We start from the raw sequence: 16,150 nt of genomic DNA, 5'->3' as shown, positions 1-16,150 counted from the left end.
AAGTCAGTCGTGCCTCTGGGCCTGCTTCCAGGCCGAGCAGCGAGCGCCCGCGCCCCGCCGCCCCGCCGCCCCGCCCCGGCCCGCCGAGCGAGCCTCCGCGCCATGGCCCGGCGCCCGCCCTAGCTCCCTGCACAGATGCCACGGCGGAGCCGGCGGGTAGGAACTTGCCTGGGGCGGGCCGCGGCCGCCTTGCCCCTCTGCCCGCGGGCTCCCCGCACTCCGGAGCTTCGGCTCAGTCCCCGGGGCCGGCTCGCGCGCCCGACCCCCCGCCCGCCCACCCGCCCGGCGCGGCAGGAAGCCCGCGGGCCGCGGTTTCCCGGGCGCCGCGGCGGAGGAAGTCGGCAGGCAGCGGGGCCGCGGCGCCCCCTGCCCCCGGCCGGGGCCCGCACAGCGCCAGGTGGGCGGCGGATGGGCGGGCGCGCGCGCGGGGGCGGCGGGGGCCGGGAGAGAAGCCCGCCCGCGAACCCCAGGCGAGCCCAGCCGGCCCGCGGATGCCGCGAGTGGGCGCGGGGGTGTGCGCTGCGCCAGCCGCCCGAAAGCGAAAGCCGCCCGCCCGCCGCCGACCCGGCAACTTCGCGGCGGGCGGCGCGGGCCCGGAGCTGCGCGGGCCGCTCCCGGGGCTGGTGAGCCGGCCGGCGGGTGGGCAGCGGCGCCCGGCGCGGTGCTTCCCCGGCTATAAATAGCTGCCGTGCGGGGGCGGGAAGCTGGTGCCGGGTCCGGCGAGCGCAGGGCCTACTCCCCGCGCGGGCCGGGCCGCTGCCCCGCCGCGAGTGGGCGGGAGGGCGCGGGCGGGGCCCCGGCGCAGTTGCCAGGTGGGCTGCCTCCGCGCACTTCGTTGTTTGTCATTTCTGTTTCTCCCCGGAGGGGGAGGGGACGAACAGTCTGGCAGTTCTGGGGACCCCGTGTTGTGCGACGTCTCATCTGGCAGAAGAGCCTGGAAACGGGCGGGCGCCGGCTGCAGGCAAATGGCAGGCTTCCCCAGCCCCTGCCTGCGCGGGGGACTCTTCCCGGTGGACGGCGCGGGGACTCCCTTGCCCTTCTCGGCCCAGCCTGGAGAGCTCCCGGGGCCAGGGCAAGGGCGCCCCTGGCGGCTTCTGTGCGACCCTACGGCCAGAGGCGGCCCTCAGGGCTTTGCAGAGGAGGCCTCAGGACTTCCTGCCCCCAGGGGGTGCTCAACTTAGCCCGGCCCTGGCAGGCCCTTAACCCAGGGCCTGGAGCCAGCTGGTGGCCCTGACTGCTGTGGGAGGCGCCCGGCCCGTGGCTCAGCAGGGCTTCAGGGAGATGGGGAGCAGACAAGCTGGACACTCCGTCCTACTCCACCGGGGCAGTTCCTAGAGGAGATGGAGCCGTCTGGGCCTGAGAGGGGAGAGGTGGTGCCCGGCTGGCCAGCCCCGGCTGTGCCGCTGCCCCCCGTTGGGGACAGGCCAGGTGGATGCCGGGGGCGGGGCGGGAAGTAGGCTGAGATCTGCTGCCGCCGGTCCTGGAACTGGTCTCTCCCGGGGAGGTGTGAGTGGGGCAGAAATGGTGGGGCTTGCCCCGTGAGTACTGTCGGCCTGTGGGCAGCGGGCGCAGCCTTGCACAGCCCTTCCTGTTGCTCTCCAGGTGGCCGTGCTGTTGGGGAGGTTTGCATGGGGTACAGGTAACAGGTGTCTCCCCAGGACAGTGGAGGACGCTGGTATCCTCCCCAACAAGGCCGTTCTTGACCTCAGAGCCTCACTGTCCAGAGACCGACCCCTTCCTGGCTCCGCCCGGGGTCAGCCTGCAGCACCGAGGCTGTCCTGGAAGCAAAGTCTTCGTGTTTCTCTGGGGGAAGGGCCCCTGCCCTCCCACCTGGCACCCACCCCCGCCCCCGGCGCCGCTGAGGGCTCCCCCTAGGCCCCTGCTGCGTGGAGTGGGCCGGCAGCAGGCTGTCCTGGCCTCGCCTGCTGGGAGCGCTGAGTCACCGCTGCGCCCTTGCCAAGGAGGGGCAGGAATCCCTCTGTTGGGGAAGCGGGTTCTCCCTCGGGCGCTCTGTGAACTGAGCAGCTCTGGGAAGGGGGCCGGCTCGGGGCTGAGGGCTGGGCTGGCCGGACAGACGGAGTCCTCCCCGCATCTCTGGGCAGGCAGCCTCAGCCTCTGTGGGAGGGGTCCAGCCCCAGGGGGGGAGAAGAGCCCTTACCTGGCCTCCTTCCTGCTGACGGTGAAGATGCCTCCCTGGAGGCCCCCCTAGAGGGCACTTGGGGAAGTAGGGGCTCCCCCGCGGGGTGATGTGCTAGGGTCACTTGAAGTGATGGGTAGTTTGTGATGACGAAGGAGAGTCTCACGTGTGCTCCATTACCGAGTTAAATACTAGAACGAGAACTTCGTGTTCTCCATGCCATCTGCGCAGGACACCTGGGGCACGAGGCCAGCCCTAGGGGGCTGTCCCTCCCCCGCCTCCCCACTGGGCTGAGGCTCCTGATGCAGGCTTCCTCCCTGGCTTTTCCTGAACCACCCCCTCCCCAGAGTCCTGGCTCTCTCCCCGCTTCCTCCTCAGCCCAGCCTCTCTCCTGTCCCCTCGCCCTGGGCACAGACCACACCTCCAGGATGATTGCCCAGGTCCTGGGATGCACTTGGCTTTCTGTGCAGTTGCCCGGCCAAGCTGCCCTGGGGGACCCAGGGGCCCCCCTCACACCAGCAGGGCTCCATCCGGGGCGCAGACCGCCCAGGCCTGCCACCCATGAGCTGCCCCAAGGTGGAGGGCACTCGGAGCAGGGTTTGCGGCCTTGACCTGGAACGTTCCTTTTCTGGAGAGTTTTGTAGGTCGGCCAGGTACCCCCCCAGAAGGTCACCTCTATGCAGGCAATAGCAGGCCTACTGACCGAGAGGCACACAGAGGAGTTCAGGGTCCAGGGGGCCGAGGGGCAGGAGGCAGGTCGGCCCCTGACACCGCCCTGGAGCCCCTGCTCAGGCGGGCTGGGCTTGGGAGAGCCCCAGGTGGACGCGGGCCCTTGGGAGCCGCCTGCCTCTTTCCACCCGAGACCTCTGGGCCCGCGGGCCCGCCCTCCTTGCTCCCTCCCCCGGGCCCCAGGCACAGCTCTTCTCGGCCTTCCTGGGTGCTGCCAGTGGGGCTTCTCTCCCCTCTGCCCACCTGTTAGAGCCGCGCGGGTGCTGGGGCACAGGCGCGTCCCGTGCATGTGGCAGTGGGGGTCAGTGGGGGTAGCCGGCAGCCGGAGCTGGAGGACAGGCCCGCACCGGGGCCCTGGGGCTTGGTCAGGAAGCCTCTGAGGCCCTTGGGGTGCTAGGGAGGCCCCTGGCTTCCCCGCACGCTGTCCCCCTGGTGGGAGACTGAAGTGACTTGGTGTCGCTTCCTGGTTCCCCGCAGCCCCAATTCTCTGTAAGTCACAAGCCGCGTTGCTGACTTCTCAGTCCTTTGTGAGCGTCCAGGGAGGGTGCGCAGAGCCCAGGCCAGCAATCTGGCCCCGGCACCCTGGTCCCGGTCCCACCCCAAGCTCCCTGGGCCACCCTGCACACGGTTAGTTACATACTCCGACTGTCCCTGCTGGTGTGGACACGAGACGAGTCCGGGTCTCCACTCAGCCCCCACGGCCTGAGCCTCGCTGTCCCCCCTCCCAGAGGAGCCTGGCCCCCGGGGCTGAGCAGGGCTCGGGCTGTGTGTCTCGCGGCCTTCTCTCCTGGCGTTTCCCGGCCACATGCTTTCCCGGGGGAGGCTCTGTCTCCACCCTTGGTGTGAAGGGGCCTTGACTGAAGGGCAGGGTCCGTGAAGGCAACAGGTGGGCCTGGGGCCCTGGAACGACCCCGAGGTCTGGGATCCCGAGCGGTGGCCCAGCTGGTGGGTCTGCTGTGAGGGCCGGGACCAGTCTGGGTTGCTGCCCTCTGTCTGCCTGGCTCAGAGCCGGCCTTGGGCCCCATGGAGAGGCTGTTCCGGCCACCCTCCTCTGCCCAGGGAGTTGCGCTCCTCAGTGGCCCACGCTGAGGCGTCTAGGGAGGTGTGGACCGGCCGGCCAGCCGGGAACTCCAGGGCAGCAGGGAGAGGAGCCCTGGCCCATCCAGTAAGAGGCTCTCCTCAGACCCCGGTGTGCTTGGCTCAGGCTGAGCTGTGGGCCTTAGCAGTGCCCCGTGCCCAGGGGGGCCTCTCCCGTCCGTCCCCTCCCCAGGACCCCCCTCCAGGCCCCGCTTCCCAGCAGCCCTTGAGAGCGGACTGCCTGTCCGTGGATCAGCTGCTTCGGCCCGCTTTCCTCAAGAGCAGCAGAACGTGCCCAGCTCTGGGCTGCAGGGAGGGTTCAGGAGCTGGTGTTAAGCGCTTGGGGCTTTCCTGGTAGCTCAGCTGGTAAAGAATCCGCCTGCAATGCAGAAGAATCTCAGTTTCTCATTCCTAGGTGGGCAAGATTCCTTGGAAAGGAGATAGATTACCCACGACAGTATTCTTGGGTTTCCGGTGGCTGAGACAGGAAAGAACCCGCCCGTGATGCGGGAGACCTGGGTTCGGTCCCTGGGTCCGGAAGATCCCCTGGAGGAGGGCATGGCAACCCACTCCAGTATTCCTGCCTGGAGAATCCCCACGGACAGAGGAGCCTGGCGGGCTGCAGCCCATGGGGTCGCAAAGAGTCAGACACGACTGAGTGACTAAGCACACGCATTACGCTAGGCCTAGAGTCTGGGGCTCCATGAATTATCCAGTAGGCGGTTGCGGTTGGTCTCAGTGACCTCATCCACCCGCTGGCAGCCTGGAGCCTGAACAGCGGGCAGCAGGGTCAGCTGAGATCCTGCAGAGGAGCCGCCAGGCATGCGGGTGAGCTCTGAGCACGCTGAGGCCACCACTGAACCCCACTGCCCCCCAGTGCCCACGCGGGCGTCTTCCTGGCCAGGAAGGAGCCCCCGCCTGCCGCCCGGTGGCGGGCGCCTTGAGGAGCAGGCGAGCCGTGGCCCCCAGCCCCACCAGTACCACCGCCTTTGGTGGGGGTCCAGCTCCCCACCGTCCTGATCCAGCCTGTCCCTCGGGCCCCCAAGCGCATCTGGGTCTTCCTGTCGGGCCCTGCTGCCCACGCCCTTTCCTTGGTCCCAGTGTGACCCCTGCCTCCCCGGGGCCTGCACACAGCCCTCTCTGGGTGGTGCAGGGGCCTCTGCTGCGGGAGGGGTGGGACGTGGCCGCTTCCCTTCCCTTCCACACATGGCGTCCTCACCCGGTGCCTGGTCACTCAGGGGGCTCCCCGTCTCTGCAGGGGCTTCCGTGGGAGGCGCTCCCGCCCCACCCTGGGAACGGGACGAGGCTCACCTTTCCCAGATGCCGGGCTCAGCACAGCCCACAGAGGCGGGGGCGGGCCTGTGGGCTTGCTCACCACCTGCCCACCTGTGGCCCCGCAATCTGCCCAGGGCTCGTGGTAACCGCTTTCCTCTTGACCTTCTGTGCACTCTGCCTGATTTCTTTTACCTCCTGATTTTCTGAAGTTGCTGGTCTTAATGTTCTGCCCGCATGTCTTTACCCGGCCTGGGGTCAGTAGGAAAGAGCCTTGTGTGAGGGGGTGGGAATCAGGCCCGCCCCAGGAGTGCTGCCCCCGCCCCAGGAGGCTGGGTGAGGGCTGTGGCCTCCAGGCTGCCTGCCCCTTGCTGACCTTGGCTCCCCCCGCCACCAAGAGCAGGTCCAGCCAAGCCGTGCACCCGGAGTCGTGATGGTGACACCCCAGACTGGGCGGGCCCCACTGGGAGGAGCAGCGTGTGGGAAGCGGGCACGGGGAGGGCAGCCTTGGAGGGCGAGATGGGCAGTCACCGCCTCCACGTGACCAGTGGGCGGCAGGCGACTCCTTGGTGCCATCCGGCAAGTGTCCTCATCGAGGCCCTCACTGCCTGCAATGACCCCATGGGCTGGCAGTGGCGGGAGGCCCAACCCCACCCCCCACCCCGCCGTGACTCTGTGCCCTCTGCGGAACATCTGTGTGCACCCTGGCTCACCTCGCACACCCCTCTCCCCACCCCAAGTGTGTCTCCATCACTGGCCCTGTGCAGACTGTGGCAGGGACCACGGGGATGCCAACAGGGGCACGGGGGAGCATGGGTCCCTCCTGGGTCTCACTCGGCTGCCCACGATGCCCTTCTAGCCCCTGCGGTTGCACCTCAGGTGGGCTGCACCCCCGAGCTGCTGCAGAAGCCGCGCCCGCCGGTAGGAGATGCAGCATTGGGACCCCGGCCCCATGTTGGCCGGATGGTGCTTGTCGGGCAGCGCAGGGCTGGCTGCTCGGCCTTCTCCAGAAGGGCCCCCGTGTCCACTGCAAACCGGTGGCCAGGCTGCAGGACCTGGCCCCGAGGGTGTGGAGTTCCTCGCTTGCCTGAAAGGCTTAGGGTCGGGGGTGGCCTCGCTTCCCCCCAACCCTACCCCGGGACTGCTGGAGCAGGAGGAGGGGCCACGGACGGTCGTCCGGCTCCCCAGGACACGGCACCGTGGGCCCCACAAACAGGAGGCAGCGCTGGGGCTCATGGTGCCATCCTTCCTGGGCAGGAGTTTCTCCAGGGTGCTGGCCACGGGGCCCGCCTGGGAGCCTGCCCCGGAGACACAGTTCCTAAGGTCCAGCACCCAGCCTGGGGCAGCTCAGAGGCGTGAGCTTCTTCTGTTCACTGGCCCCCCTCAGCCGTGCTGGCCGTCATCCCCCCTTGACTGGTCCTGTGCAGGTGGGAGGTGCCATGGGAGCCATACTGGGGGTGCTAGCTCTGATCCAGGTGTCTCCTGGGGCTAAGCACGGCACAGGGTCAATGGGGGGGCTCCCACCATCTGGCAGACAGTGGGGTCAGCCAGGAGGGCAGTGGAAGGGGTCCCGGCCGCACCAGAATGCTGGGCAGACAAGAATTGAGGGAAGGCGGCATCCAGTGTCCCGGGAGCGGCCGCTCACTTTTGGAGGCCCTCAAGAGTCTCCAGCACTGCTGGATGGAGCGCTGGGGACGGCCAGGCCTGTGGCTCGCCTGGCCTGCCCAGCTGCTGCGGTTCACTTGTGATCTCCCACTAGGAGCAGGTGCCCCCGCACCGTCAGCCCGTGTGGTCCTCTCACGCCCGGCTTATCCGTTCCTCAGGGCATCTGGCGGATCCCCGTGGACGAGATCGACCGGCCGGGCAGCTTTGCCTGGCACATGAACCGCTCCGTCGTGCTGCTGCTCAAGGTCCTGGCCCAGCTGCGGGACCACGGCACCCTGCTCAAGGTCTCCTCCATGCTGCAGCGCACCCCGGACCAGGGCAAGTGAGTGCAGCCCGCCAGGGTCGGCCACAGTCCTGTGTGACGGCCAAGAGTAGTGGGCCGAGCCCACTCCCCAGCCCTGGGGCTCAGAGCCTCACCCCGGGGACCGGGGACACACGCAGTGCCGGTGTGCGGAAGGAGGCCCCGGGAACACTTCCGGGAGCAGAGGGGCACGGACCGCCGTTGCTGCGCGGCTCTGACCCGTGGCCTCCCCTGCACGCTGCAGGAAGTATCTGCGAGATGCTGACCGCCAGGTCCTGGCACAGCGGGCCTTCATCCTCACTGTGAAGGTGCTGGAGGACACGCTGAGCGAGCTCACGGAGGTGCGCACCCCACCCACCAGCGCCATCCAAGGGGCCCTCAGCCCACGCCCTCACCCAGCCAGCCCCCCTCCAGGAGCTGCGCTCACCGTCTCCTCATGGCTGGGCACTCTGAGGCCAGTCACCACCCTAGCGGGGGGGTGACCGTGAGCCAGGGCTGTCGGCCGCCGTGCCCCCTGCCCAGGGAGCCTGGCTGGGCCTGGTGGGGGGCCTGGGTGGGCTCATCCCTGCAGCCAGCGCACTTGCCGGCAGGGCAGGGCGGCTGCTCCTCAGAGGCAGAGCCATGGCCAGGGCCCTGCAGGCAGTGCTGTGGCCCCAGCCCTGACCAGTGGGCAGACGGGCAGGCCCAGAGTGGCCTCAGTGGGAGAGGCCGGGGTGGGCACTGCTGGTGCCTGGGGCAGGAAACACCAGAGACCACTCGTCTAATTCTCGCTTTCCTCGTAGGGGTCGGAACGCCTCGGGCCCAAGGCCTGCGGCTTCCCTGGAGCCAGGATGACCACAGACGTCTCCCACAGGGCCAGTCCCGAGGACGACAAGGAGGGTCTCCCGCACCCCAAGAAGCCCCCTCTGGGCGACGGCTCAGGGCCAGGCGCCGAGCCAGGGGGCAAAGCGGGTCCCCTCAACCACCGGCCCATGGCCATGGATGCAGGGGAGGGCGCAGACCAGGCCGGGGAGCGCAAGGACAAGGAGAGCCCCCGGGCCGGCCCCGCTGAGCCCATGGACACGTGTGACGCCACCGCCCGAGGCGCGGACCCTGAGCGGGGGCCACCGCCCCTGCAGCCAGGCTGCCCCCCCAGGGACCGGGGCCCCGAGAGCCGGCCCACCGAGCTGTCCCTGGAGGAGCTCAGCATCAGTGCCCGGCCGCCTGGCCCACCTGCTCTGGCCCCGCCCACCGCCACCCCACCCCCGGGCCCAGGCCAGGCACCCACCCCGAGGAAGCACCCCTGCGGCCCAGCCGCAAGAGGAAGCTCCTGGAGGACACAGAGTCCGGCAAGACGCTCCTGCTGGACGCCTACCGCGTGTGGCAGCAGGGCCAGAAGGGCGTGGCCTGCGACCTGGGCCGCATCGAGAGGATCATGTCGGAGACCTACATGCTCATCAAGCAGGTGGGTGGCCTCAGGCGGGCCCCCGGAGGCCTCGGAGTACACGTCAGGTGGCGCCCCGCAGTCCCTGATGGTGCCATCCTCGGTGCTCCGCAGGTGGGCGTCTGGTCATCCCTGGAGGCCCCGTGGGTGGGCGTCATCATTCCCCACCAGGCCCCGCCGGTGGGTGTCCAGTCATTCCAGGAGGCCCCACAGGTGGGCGTCCAGTCGTCCCCAGCCACTCCGAGGTGTCCTACTCTGAACCCCAGAGAGGTTCAAATATGTTACTGCTGCTGCTGCTAAGTCGCTTCAGTCGTGTCTGACTCTGTGCGACCACATAGATGGCAGCCCACCAGGCTCCTCCATCCATGGGGTTTTCCAGGCAAGAGTATTGGATTGGGGTACCATTGCTTTCTCCACGAATATGTTACAGTTTTACTTAACTATATCTCGGGAAAGCTGGGGAGGTATGTGCTGAAAGAGACAACTCTCTTCTAAACGTCTGTAACTAGTCTCAAAGGAAAGGAGGCCGCCTTGCAGAAGCCTGGTCAAGCCGGGCGGGGAGGCCCTGCCACCTCTCTCCTCTGCTGCCTTTTGTGTTTTTCAGTCCCTCAGGCATAGGTTTTTATTTTCCCTCTAATTAGAGAAAAATAGGTTCTTTCCACAGGAAGAGCCCCGGGCAGTGTCAGGCGGGCACAGGGTGAGCCCCTGACATCTCCCTCCCGTGTCCCTGTACTGCTGTCTCTCTCAAGCATCAGCAGTGACTTTGTTGTTGTTGCTGATAAACTAGGAAACATAAGCCCTGGATTTCCTGCAGGCGAGGGCAAGCCCTTTCCCCACCCCAGGCCGGCGTCTCCCCCTACCCAGGGCCACCCCCAGGCCCCCTCTCCCCGCCTCACGCCCACCTCTGTCCCCTGGGCTCCCTCAGCCCAGCCCACCACCCAGATTCCAGGGGGTCAAGGGGGCAGCTTGTCACCCAGGCCCCCCCAGCCTCCGCCCCCAAGGGTGACGTCCCGCGGCCACAGATGTGAACACAGCATGGCCAGCTGGTCCCTGAGCAGCAGCCCTGGGGGCTGGGGCCCGGGGCAGGGCTGGGACCCCCCAGGAGCAGCATGTGGGGCTTGTCTTGAGAGCCGTCATTGAGGCCCACTGACCGCAGGCATGTCCTTGCTCAGGTGGACGAGGAGGCTGCCCTGGAGCAGGCCGTGAAGTTCTGTCAGGCCCACCTCGGGGCTGCCGCCCAGAGGCAGGTAAGCGTGGCCCCACCCGTGCCAGCCGCCTGGTGTGTGGCACGCAGCCCCAGGCTGCAGGCTGGGACTGTCCCTGTGGTCGGGGGGCCCAGGGCAGGTGGGCGGCAGGCAGCTGAGCCTCAGGTCCTGAGGGAGGGACACAGGGTGGGGCCCAGACCCCGGCGCCGAGTGCGGGCCGCGTGAGGGTCCCGTCACCCCTGCAGCCCCCCAAGCCCGGGCACGGTCCCCGCCCCGTGGACCTCACCTGCGGAGGCGGCTCCTCGGCATGGAGGTGGCACTGGGGTGGGCCAACGGGAGCCCACAGGCAGGGCCCAGCCTCTGTCCAGCCTCCTTCGTCTGGGAAAAGCTGGCTGTGGGGCCGGGCTGGGGCAGGGCCGGCTCAGGTGACCCCGGAAGGTGGAGCTGGCCGCAGGCTGGTCTTGGTGTGGCCTCTCGGTCTTCAGGGCTAGCCTGGCCACCCCACCCCACCCCAGCAGCAGGAGGGCAGGGACCCCACTCTCACTTCCTGCCCCTGGGGGACAGGTCTTGTCTCGCCCGCCCTCCTGCTGGAGGTCCACTGGAGTGGCAGGGGCGTCCACACCAGTAGATCCAGGGACGGGGCACCTCCCGGAAAGCAGATGTCAGGAGAGACGGGGTCAGGGTGGGGCGCCAGGTGCCCCCAGGACGCTTGAAGCTCCTGCAGCCTCGGGCCAGGGTCCCCCTGGCGATTCAGAGGGGACAGTGGGCCCAGGGCCGGGGCTCTGCCGCTGGGCACCGTGCGGGGCCCCTGCCCCACCTCACAGCTGCCTGCGCAGAGCCGTGGCCGTCACCCCCCGAAGTGGGGGGCTTCAGACGAGCAGGGAGCTGTGTGCCTGCGGGCGGGAGGCCCCGGAGGGCCCGGCTCCCTGAGGGCCGAAGGGCTGTGTGGGGGGCTTTGGGGCTGCAGCCTTGAGCCTGGGAACCGCCTCCGGCAGACCCCGCATCACTCCCACTCTGAGGCCCTTCCCACCATGGCCTTGGGAGGTCACTCTCCAGGACTGACCTGTGCTGCAGCCGCCGCCTTGGGTGCCCCCGTCCTGTGCCCCAGCTCCCAGCTGCACCATCCTCCCAGCTGGCACCCAGCAATGGGAGGGTGCAGGTCCCGGCCAGCCTGGGGCCCCTCTGCCTTGCCCTGGACGTCCTCAGGCGGGGCCCCCGGCCCCCCCGGCCCCCGACGTTGGCAGGGTGTGCCCCCCTCACCCCCACTCTGCCCCCCCAGGCAGCAGGGGACATGCCCACCACCCCGAAGCACCCCAAGGACGCCCGAGAGAATGTTTTCCCCGCGGCCACAGCCCCCGTAGCCCCTGAACCCACGCCGGCAGACGCCCCGCCGCGGCCCAGCGACGGCCACGCCAAGCCTCGCCTCGTGTCAGCCACTGCCTCCACCCCAGACCCGGCCAAAGACCCCGAGCCCCCGCGGCTGCAGAGGCCTGAGGCCGCCCCCAGCACGTCCTCCCTGCGCCCAGGTGAGTCTGTGCCCTCCACCCAGCGGGCAGGCCGAGCAGAGCCGCGGCGGGCCCAGTCCCCCAGCAGGCCTGTTGCTGCAGAGATGTGGGCGCCTCCCGTCCGGTGACCCCCGAGTGCCATCTCCACCCTCTGCCCGCGTGTTCCTACTCCCATGGAGGCTCAGCAGAGTGCAGGGTCCGGACCCCAGGTTCACGCGCCCTCTCAGCAGTCTGCGCCCCCGGAGACGGGCCACAGGCCAGCGGACGCGGGGCTGGGGCTCCATGGGCAGGAGGAAGCCCCGATTCCTACCACACTCAGGTGCCCCTGGGAAGCGCAGCCCGTGGTGGGCAGGGGAGCCCGGCCGACCAGGGAGGGCGCACACGCACGCACGCACACTTGTGCCTCTCCCTGCCGGCTCCGCACGCCCGGGCCGGCGCCTGGAGGCGGCGGTCAGCTAGGAAGCCCCCGCCCCTGATTGAGCAGCTCCGTGGGTCACTCAGCCAGGCCCCCCGGGACAGCTGTGTGAGGACGGGTGTGCCCAGCCTGGCGGGGACAGCTCAGCACAGCCCCTGGGGCCACTGCGGAAGGGCCTGGAGCAGACGCCCCCGGGCCCGCGTCACGGCTGTGCCACCCGCTCCTGCTCCTGGCCGCAGGGTGCCCGCCACTCCGCCTGCTCTGTGAGGCCCAGCGGGGCAGCTCCGGGCCCCCCAGGGGTCGTGTCAGCCTCTGCCGCACGTGGACTGGGCCCTGGGAACCCAGAAACAGCTGGGCAATCAGAGCGAGAGGGCAGGGCCAGCCCATCGTCCAGGGGCTGGAGCTGACAGCCAGGTGAGGAGCAGCTGGCCAACCCCGCTCCTGGGGATGTGGCGGGCGTGGCAGGAGCGGCCGGAGGAGGAGGAGGACAGGAGGCCCCGGCCGGGGGCCTGGGGGCGCACTCCCAGCCCCCTCCTCGTCCGAAAGGTGTAGCCTGGCAGGAGGGACCATTTAGCCCGCTCCGTCCTCAGCTGGGTCGTTCGGGTCCAGCGGCCACTCCTGGGCGCTGGGGTGGGGCCCTGTGGTGTCGGGCTCACTGGGTGTTCATGTCCAGGCGAGTGATTAGCAGCCTGGCACCACTCGGGCCATTGTGTCGGAAGAGGCCTGCACGGTCACGGGCATGGTCGGGGTGGAAGGCCCTGTCCCGGGGGGTGGGGCGCACGTCCCCCACGGCCGCTCTGTGTCCCCCCAGGGGCAGAAGAGCCGGCGGGAGGCGCAGAGGGCCCGGGCTTCCCGCCCCAGGAGCCGCAGGACAGCGAGCATGTGAAGACGGCCCCCGAGGGCCCTGCGGCAGAGGCCGCCCCCCGGACTGGCGCCCAGCCCGCCTGCAGCCAGGGTAAGGCCCAGCATGACCCCGGGGCCAGCAGGCGGCGGGGGTGTCCCAGCAGGGGGACCTGGAGACGGCGGGGGCGGGGGCAGATGAGAAAGGCAGGGGCACCCGAGTCCCCTGCTCCACACTGCCGCGCAGATGGGAGTGGTTCGGGTGGTGCGAGGCCCAAGCCGAGGCCACTTGGCCCAGATGGAGCTGAGGGGAGGCCGGGGCGGCCGGGAGGCCGGGCTGGGCAGGGGACATGGCGTCGCGTCCACGGCCCTGCCTGAGTCAGAGCCAGTTCCCAGCAGCCAGGCCCCCGGGGACTCCGTGGGGCGGGGCCTCTCTCAGACCCCTCTTGGGACAGCAGGGCCGCTCCCGCTCCTTTTAAAGCCACAGGGCGGTGGACGGGCGTGGACATCAGCCAGCCTGCGGCTCCTGGGCGCACAGGGGTGTGGACGTGGGCCAGGGCGGGCTCTGGGACGTGAGAGCTGACGAGGTCTGGGAGGCTCGGGGCTCCCCGGCGCCCCCAGCGGACACACTGCTCCTGAGCCCCCCACCCCCACCCCCACCCCGTCTCCGCTTCCGCCAGTCAGAGCCAGGCCCTCAGGGAGGCAGGGAGACAGGAAGCGGCCTGGGAGCCAGCACCCTGCGGTCTAACACGGCCAGAGGGGAGCAGGGTGACGAGGCTTGCAAAGGACAGGCTGGCCTGGGAGGCTGCGGACCCTGCTCAGCCTTCTGGGTCCGTCCCGCAGTGGCCAGCTCCAAGGCGCCCGGCGGCGGGAGTGCCCCACCCCCCGAGGGCCCCCTGAGCAAGGCTGAGCCTGGCCGGGCCAAGTCACGCCTGCTGCCCAACATGCCGAAGTTGGTTATCCCCTCGTCCACCACCAAGTTCCCCCCCGAGATCACCGTCACGCCGCCCACCCCGACCCTGCTGTCACCCAAAGGCAGCATCTCGGAGGAGACCAAGCAGAAGCTGAAGGTGACAGCAGGTCCTGGGGGGCCCCGGGTCGGGGGCGCGGGTGGGCTGAGGCTGGGCCGCCACTGACCCCTGCCCGCCCGCCCGGCGCAGTCGGCCATCCTGTCTGCACAGTCGGCCGCCACGGTGCGGAAGGAGAGCCTGTGCCAGCCGGCGCTGGAGGTGCTGGAGACGTCGAGCCAGGAGTCCTCGCTGGAGAGCGAGACGGACGAGGACGAGGACTACATGGACATCTGAGGCCCGGCCCAGCCCTGCTGAGGACGAGGACCACATGGACGTCTGAGGCCCGCGCCAGAGCTCCGCAGGGCCTTTTTTATGACCTGTCGACTTTGTAAACGCGCCCCCTCCCCGCCCAGGCAGCGCGTCCACGCTCCGCGGGCTCTGCCTGGGTCAGCGGTGGAGGATCCGTTTTTTTTTGGTTGCTTTTCTAATAAAGATGAAACAGTCACCTCGGTGTCTTTGTCCCTCAGGGCGGGGTCCCCATCCAGGGCTTCTGGGCCCCCTCCCCCGGGGACCGTCAAGGCAAGGCAGCCCCCACCCCTGGACGGGGCACAAGGCTGAGGGTGCAGGAGGGTCCGGCTGGGCGCAGGGGCTGGCCTGCACCCCTGGGTGGCGGGAACCCAGAGCGTGGGTCTGCACTGACCACTTGCACACCGCACTCCCCCTCCTACGGGACCGGCCCTGTGCCTGTGGGCTGAGTGTGAGACAGCAGTGTGGGCCCCCATCACAGAGGGAAGCGTCTGTAACGCAGCGGCAGGGCGGCGCTGGCCGTGTCCTGCCACCCTGAGCCCGTCCGTTCTGGGCACGCATGTGCTGGAGGGGCCCGGCCTGCCCCGGGGCCTTGTCTGGACGGCCAGGGTGGCACAGAGACCCTCCCTGCTGCCCGCTGCCCCTCTCCCTCCCAACATCCTGAGAAGACAGACACCCAAGAGGCTGGGCACTGCCAGGGTCCCCAGCCCAGCACGGGCGGAACCACGCGGGGACCCGGGGTGCTGGGCTGGCCCTAACTCGGGCCCCTTCCCGGCCGCAGGGCTCCGCCGCTTCCCCACCCGGCCACCCCCACCGTGCAGTCCTGGCCTCCCCCGGCCCTCCCGTCCAGCTCTCCTCTCTGTGCAGCCAGAGCGCCCCCTCCCCCTCGTCCACAGACCCCCGGCCTGGAGTCAGCTACACCACGCTGGCATGCTGCAGCGGGGAGTCTGGCTAAAAGACACCAGGGATACCCCCCCAGTAGAAAGGTGCTCGGTGGGGCTTGGCCGAGAATACACCCCCCGCCCCGCGCAGCTGCGTGAAAAGGACTGGTGAGGGCTGGTTAACAGGTACCGGGCGGCTCTGCTGGAGGAATCTTGAGTGGTCAGCTAAGAGGCCAGCCCGGTGCTTCTGTCAACACAAGGGGCACACCTTGGCCAGGGTCATGTCCGTACAAAACTTCCACTTGCAAAGTACCTGCTTAACTGGGGAAGTTATGCTAAAAGGAGATTCCCAACCTAAAACGAGCAGGTTGGGCTTCCTTTAATATTCCAAAGTTTATATTCTTGCAGTTAGAAAAAGCTGGCCATAAGATCAAACAAACTGAATGGATGACTGATATCTGGAAACTTCTCTTAAAACTATATCAGAACCAAAAAAAGGCTGCTAACGGCCTGTCACTGACTCACTCTCTCCCTCTACCTGTATCTTCTTCTATCTGAATTACTTGGTCAGATGCTATCTCATTTTTTTCCTTTCTCTTCCAACTCTTCCACCTCCTGCTGTTTGCCTTTACGCAGCAAAGGAGAAGTAAAGAGAGAGGGAAAAAAACCACCTTTTAAGGAATACTCTGGCTTGATACCCAATCATCATTCTCTAATCAGCACGATCATCCTTTGCTTGACTCCACCTTTTAGAAGGTTTAGACGAGGATGTAGCTGCTCTGGTCAGAAAGACGGTCTAGGTTGGTCCGAGTTACACAATTAACGCTTGTTAGACTGCTGGACCAACTTTTCAGAACCACCAAAAGAAAGAAAAGGCGGTAGCTACGAAAATTTATGAACGCTCAGTTGTGCCAGCTGAGTACACAATGCCAGCTGAACGTGAACCAAGTCCCAACCAGCTTAATTCCAACCAGTAGAGAAACTTAGCTTGAAAAACAAAAGGAAGTCCCGAGGAAATAAGTCCTAATGAGGAGAACCTGATTTTCTATCCCTGTTGCCTTGAGATCAGAGCTCCCAGGATCACTTACCTTATCATGAAAATGAAGAAAGAGAAACAGGGAATGAAGCCTTTAAAAATATTTCTTACATACTGGTGAGTTTCATACTGAGATATCTGATTCACGACTAAGTTGAGAAAGTGAGGCTAGGTCTCTTGTGTTTGAATGTATGGCTCTGTATGTGTCTGTCTGTCTTTGTAATTCTAATGAAGTTTAATTTGTAAGTGAGCTCTGATTTAATAGGCCTAAAGAAAAGTAATTGCCTACAAATCAGAAAAGGCTAAGTTCAAGAGAAATTAAGCTAAGTGAATTTCAGGTTCACATGA

General features: G+C 67.5%; 1 protein-coding gene across 1 annotated transcript in view; it reads left to right on the top strand.

Moving 5' to 3' along the window:
- The window catches only part of CABIN1 (calcineurin binding protein 1), a 71,579-nt gene extending 57,495 nt beyond the window's left edge, over positions 1 to 14,084 (top strand). Inside the window, 9 exon segments of the mRNA XM_027566174.1 lie at positions 7,039 to 7,202; positions 7,426 to 7,522; positions 7,964 to 8,419; positions 8,422 to 8,625; positions 9,777 to 9,851; positions 11,089 to 11,335; positions 12,541 to 12,684; positions 13,413 to 13,639; positions 13,730 to 14,084. Of these exon segments, the coding sequence (XP_027421975.1) occupies positions 7,039 to 7,202; positions 7,426 to 7,522; positions 7,964 to 8,419; positions 8,422 to 8,625; positions 9,777 to 9,851; positions 11,089 to 11,335; positions 12,541 to 12,684; positions 13,413 to 13,639; positions 13,730 to 13,873 (1,758 nt within the window). The 3' untranslated portion in view covers positions 13,874 to 14,084.
- Positions 14,085 to 16,150: the final 2,066 nt, after the last annotated feature.

Source organism: Bos indicus x Bos taurus, chromosome 17 (genome assembly GCF_003369695.1).
Source record: "Bos indicus x Bos taurus breed Angus x Brahman F1 hybrid chromosome 17, Bos_hybrid_MaternalHap_v2.0, whole genome shotgun sequence".
NCBI lineage: Eukaryota > Metazoa > Chordata > Mammalia > Artiodactyla > Bovidae > Bos > Bos indicus x Bos taurus.
This window is presented reverse-complemented; position numbering and strand designations above follow the sequence as displayed.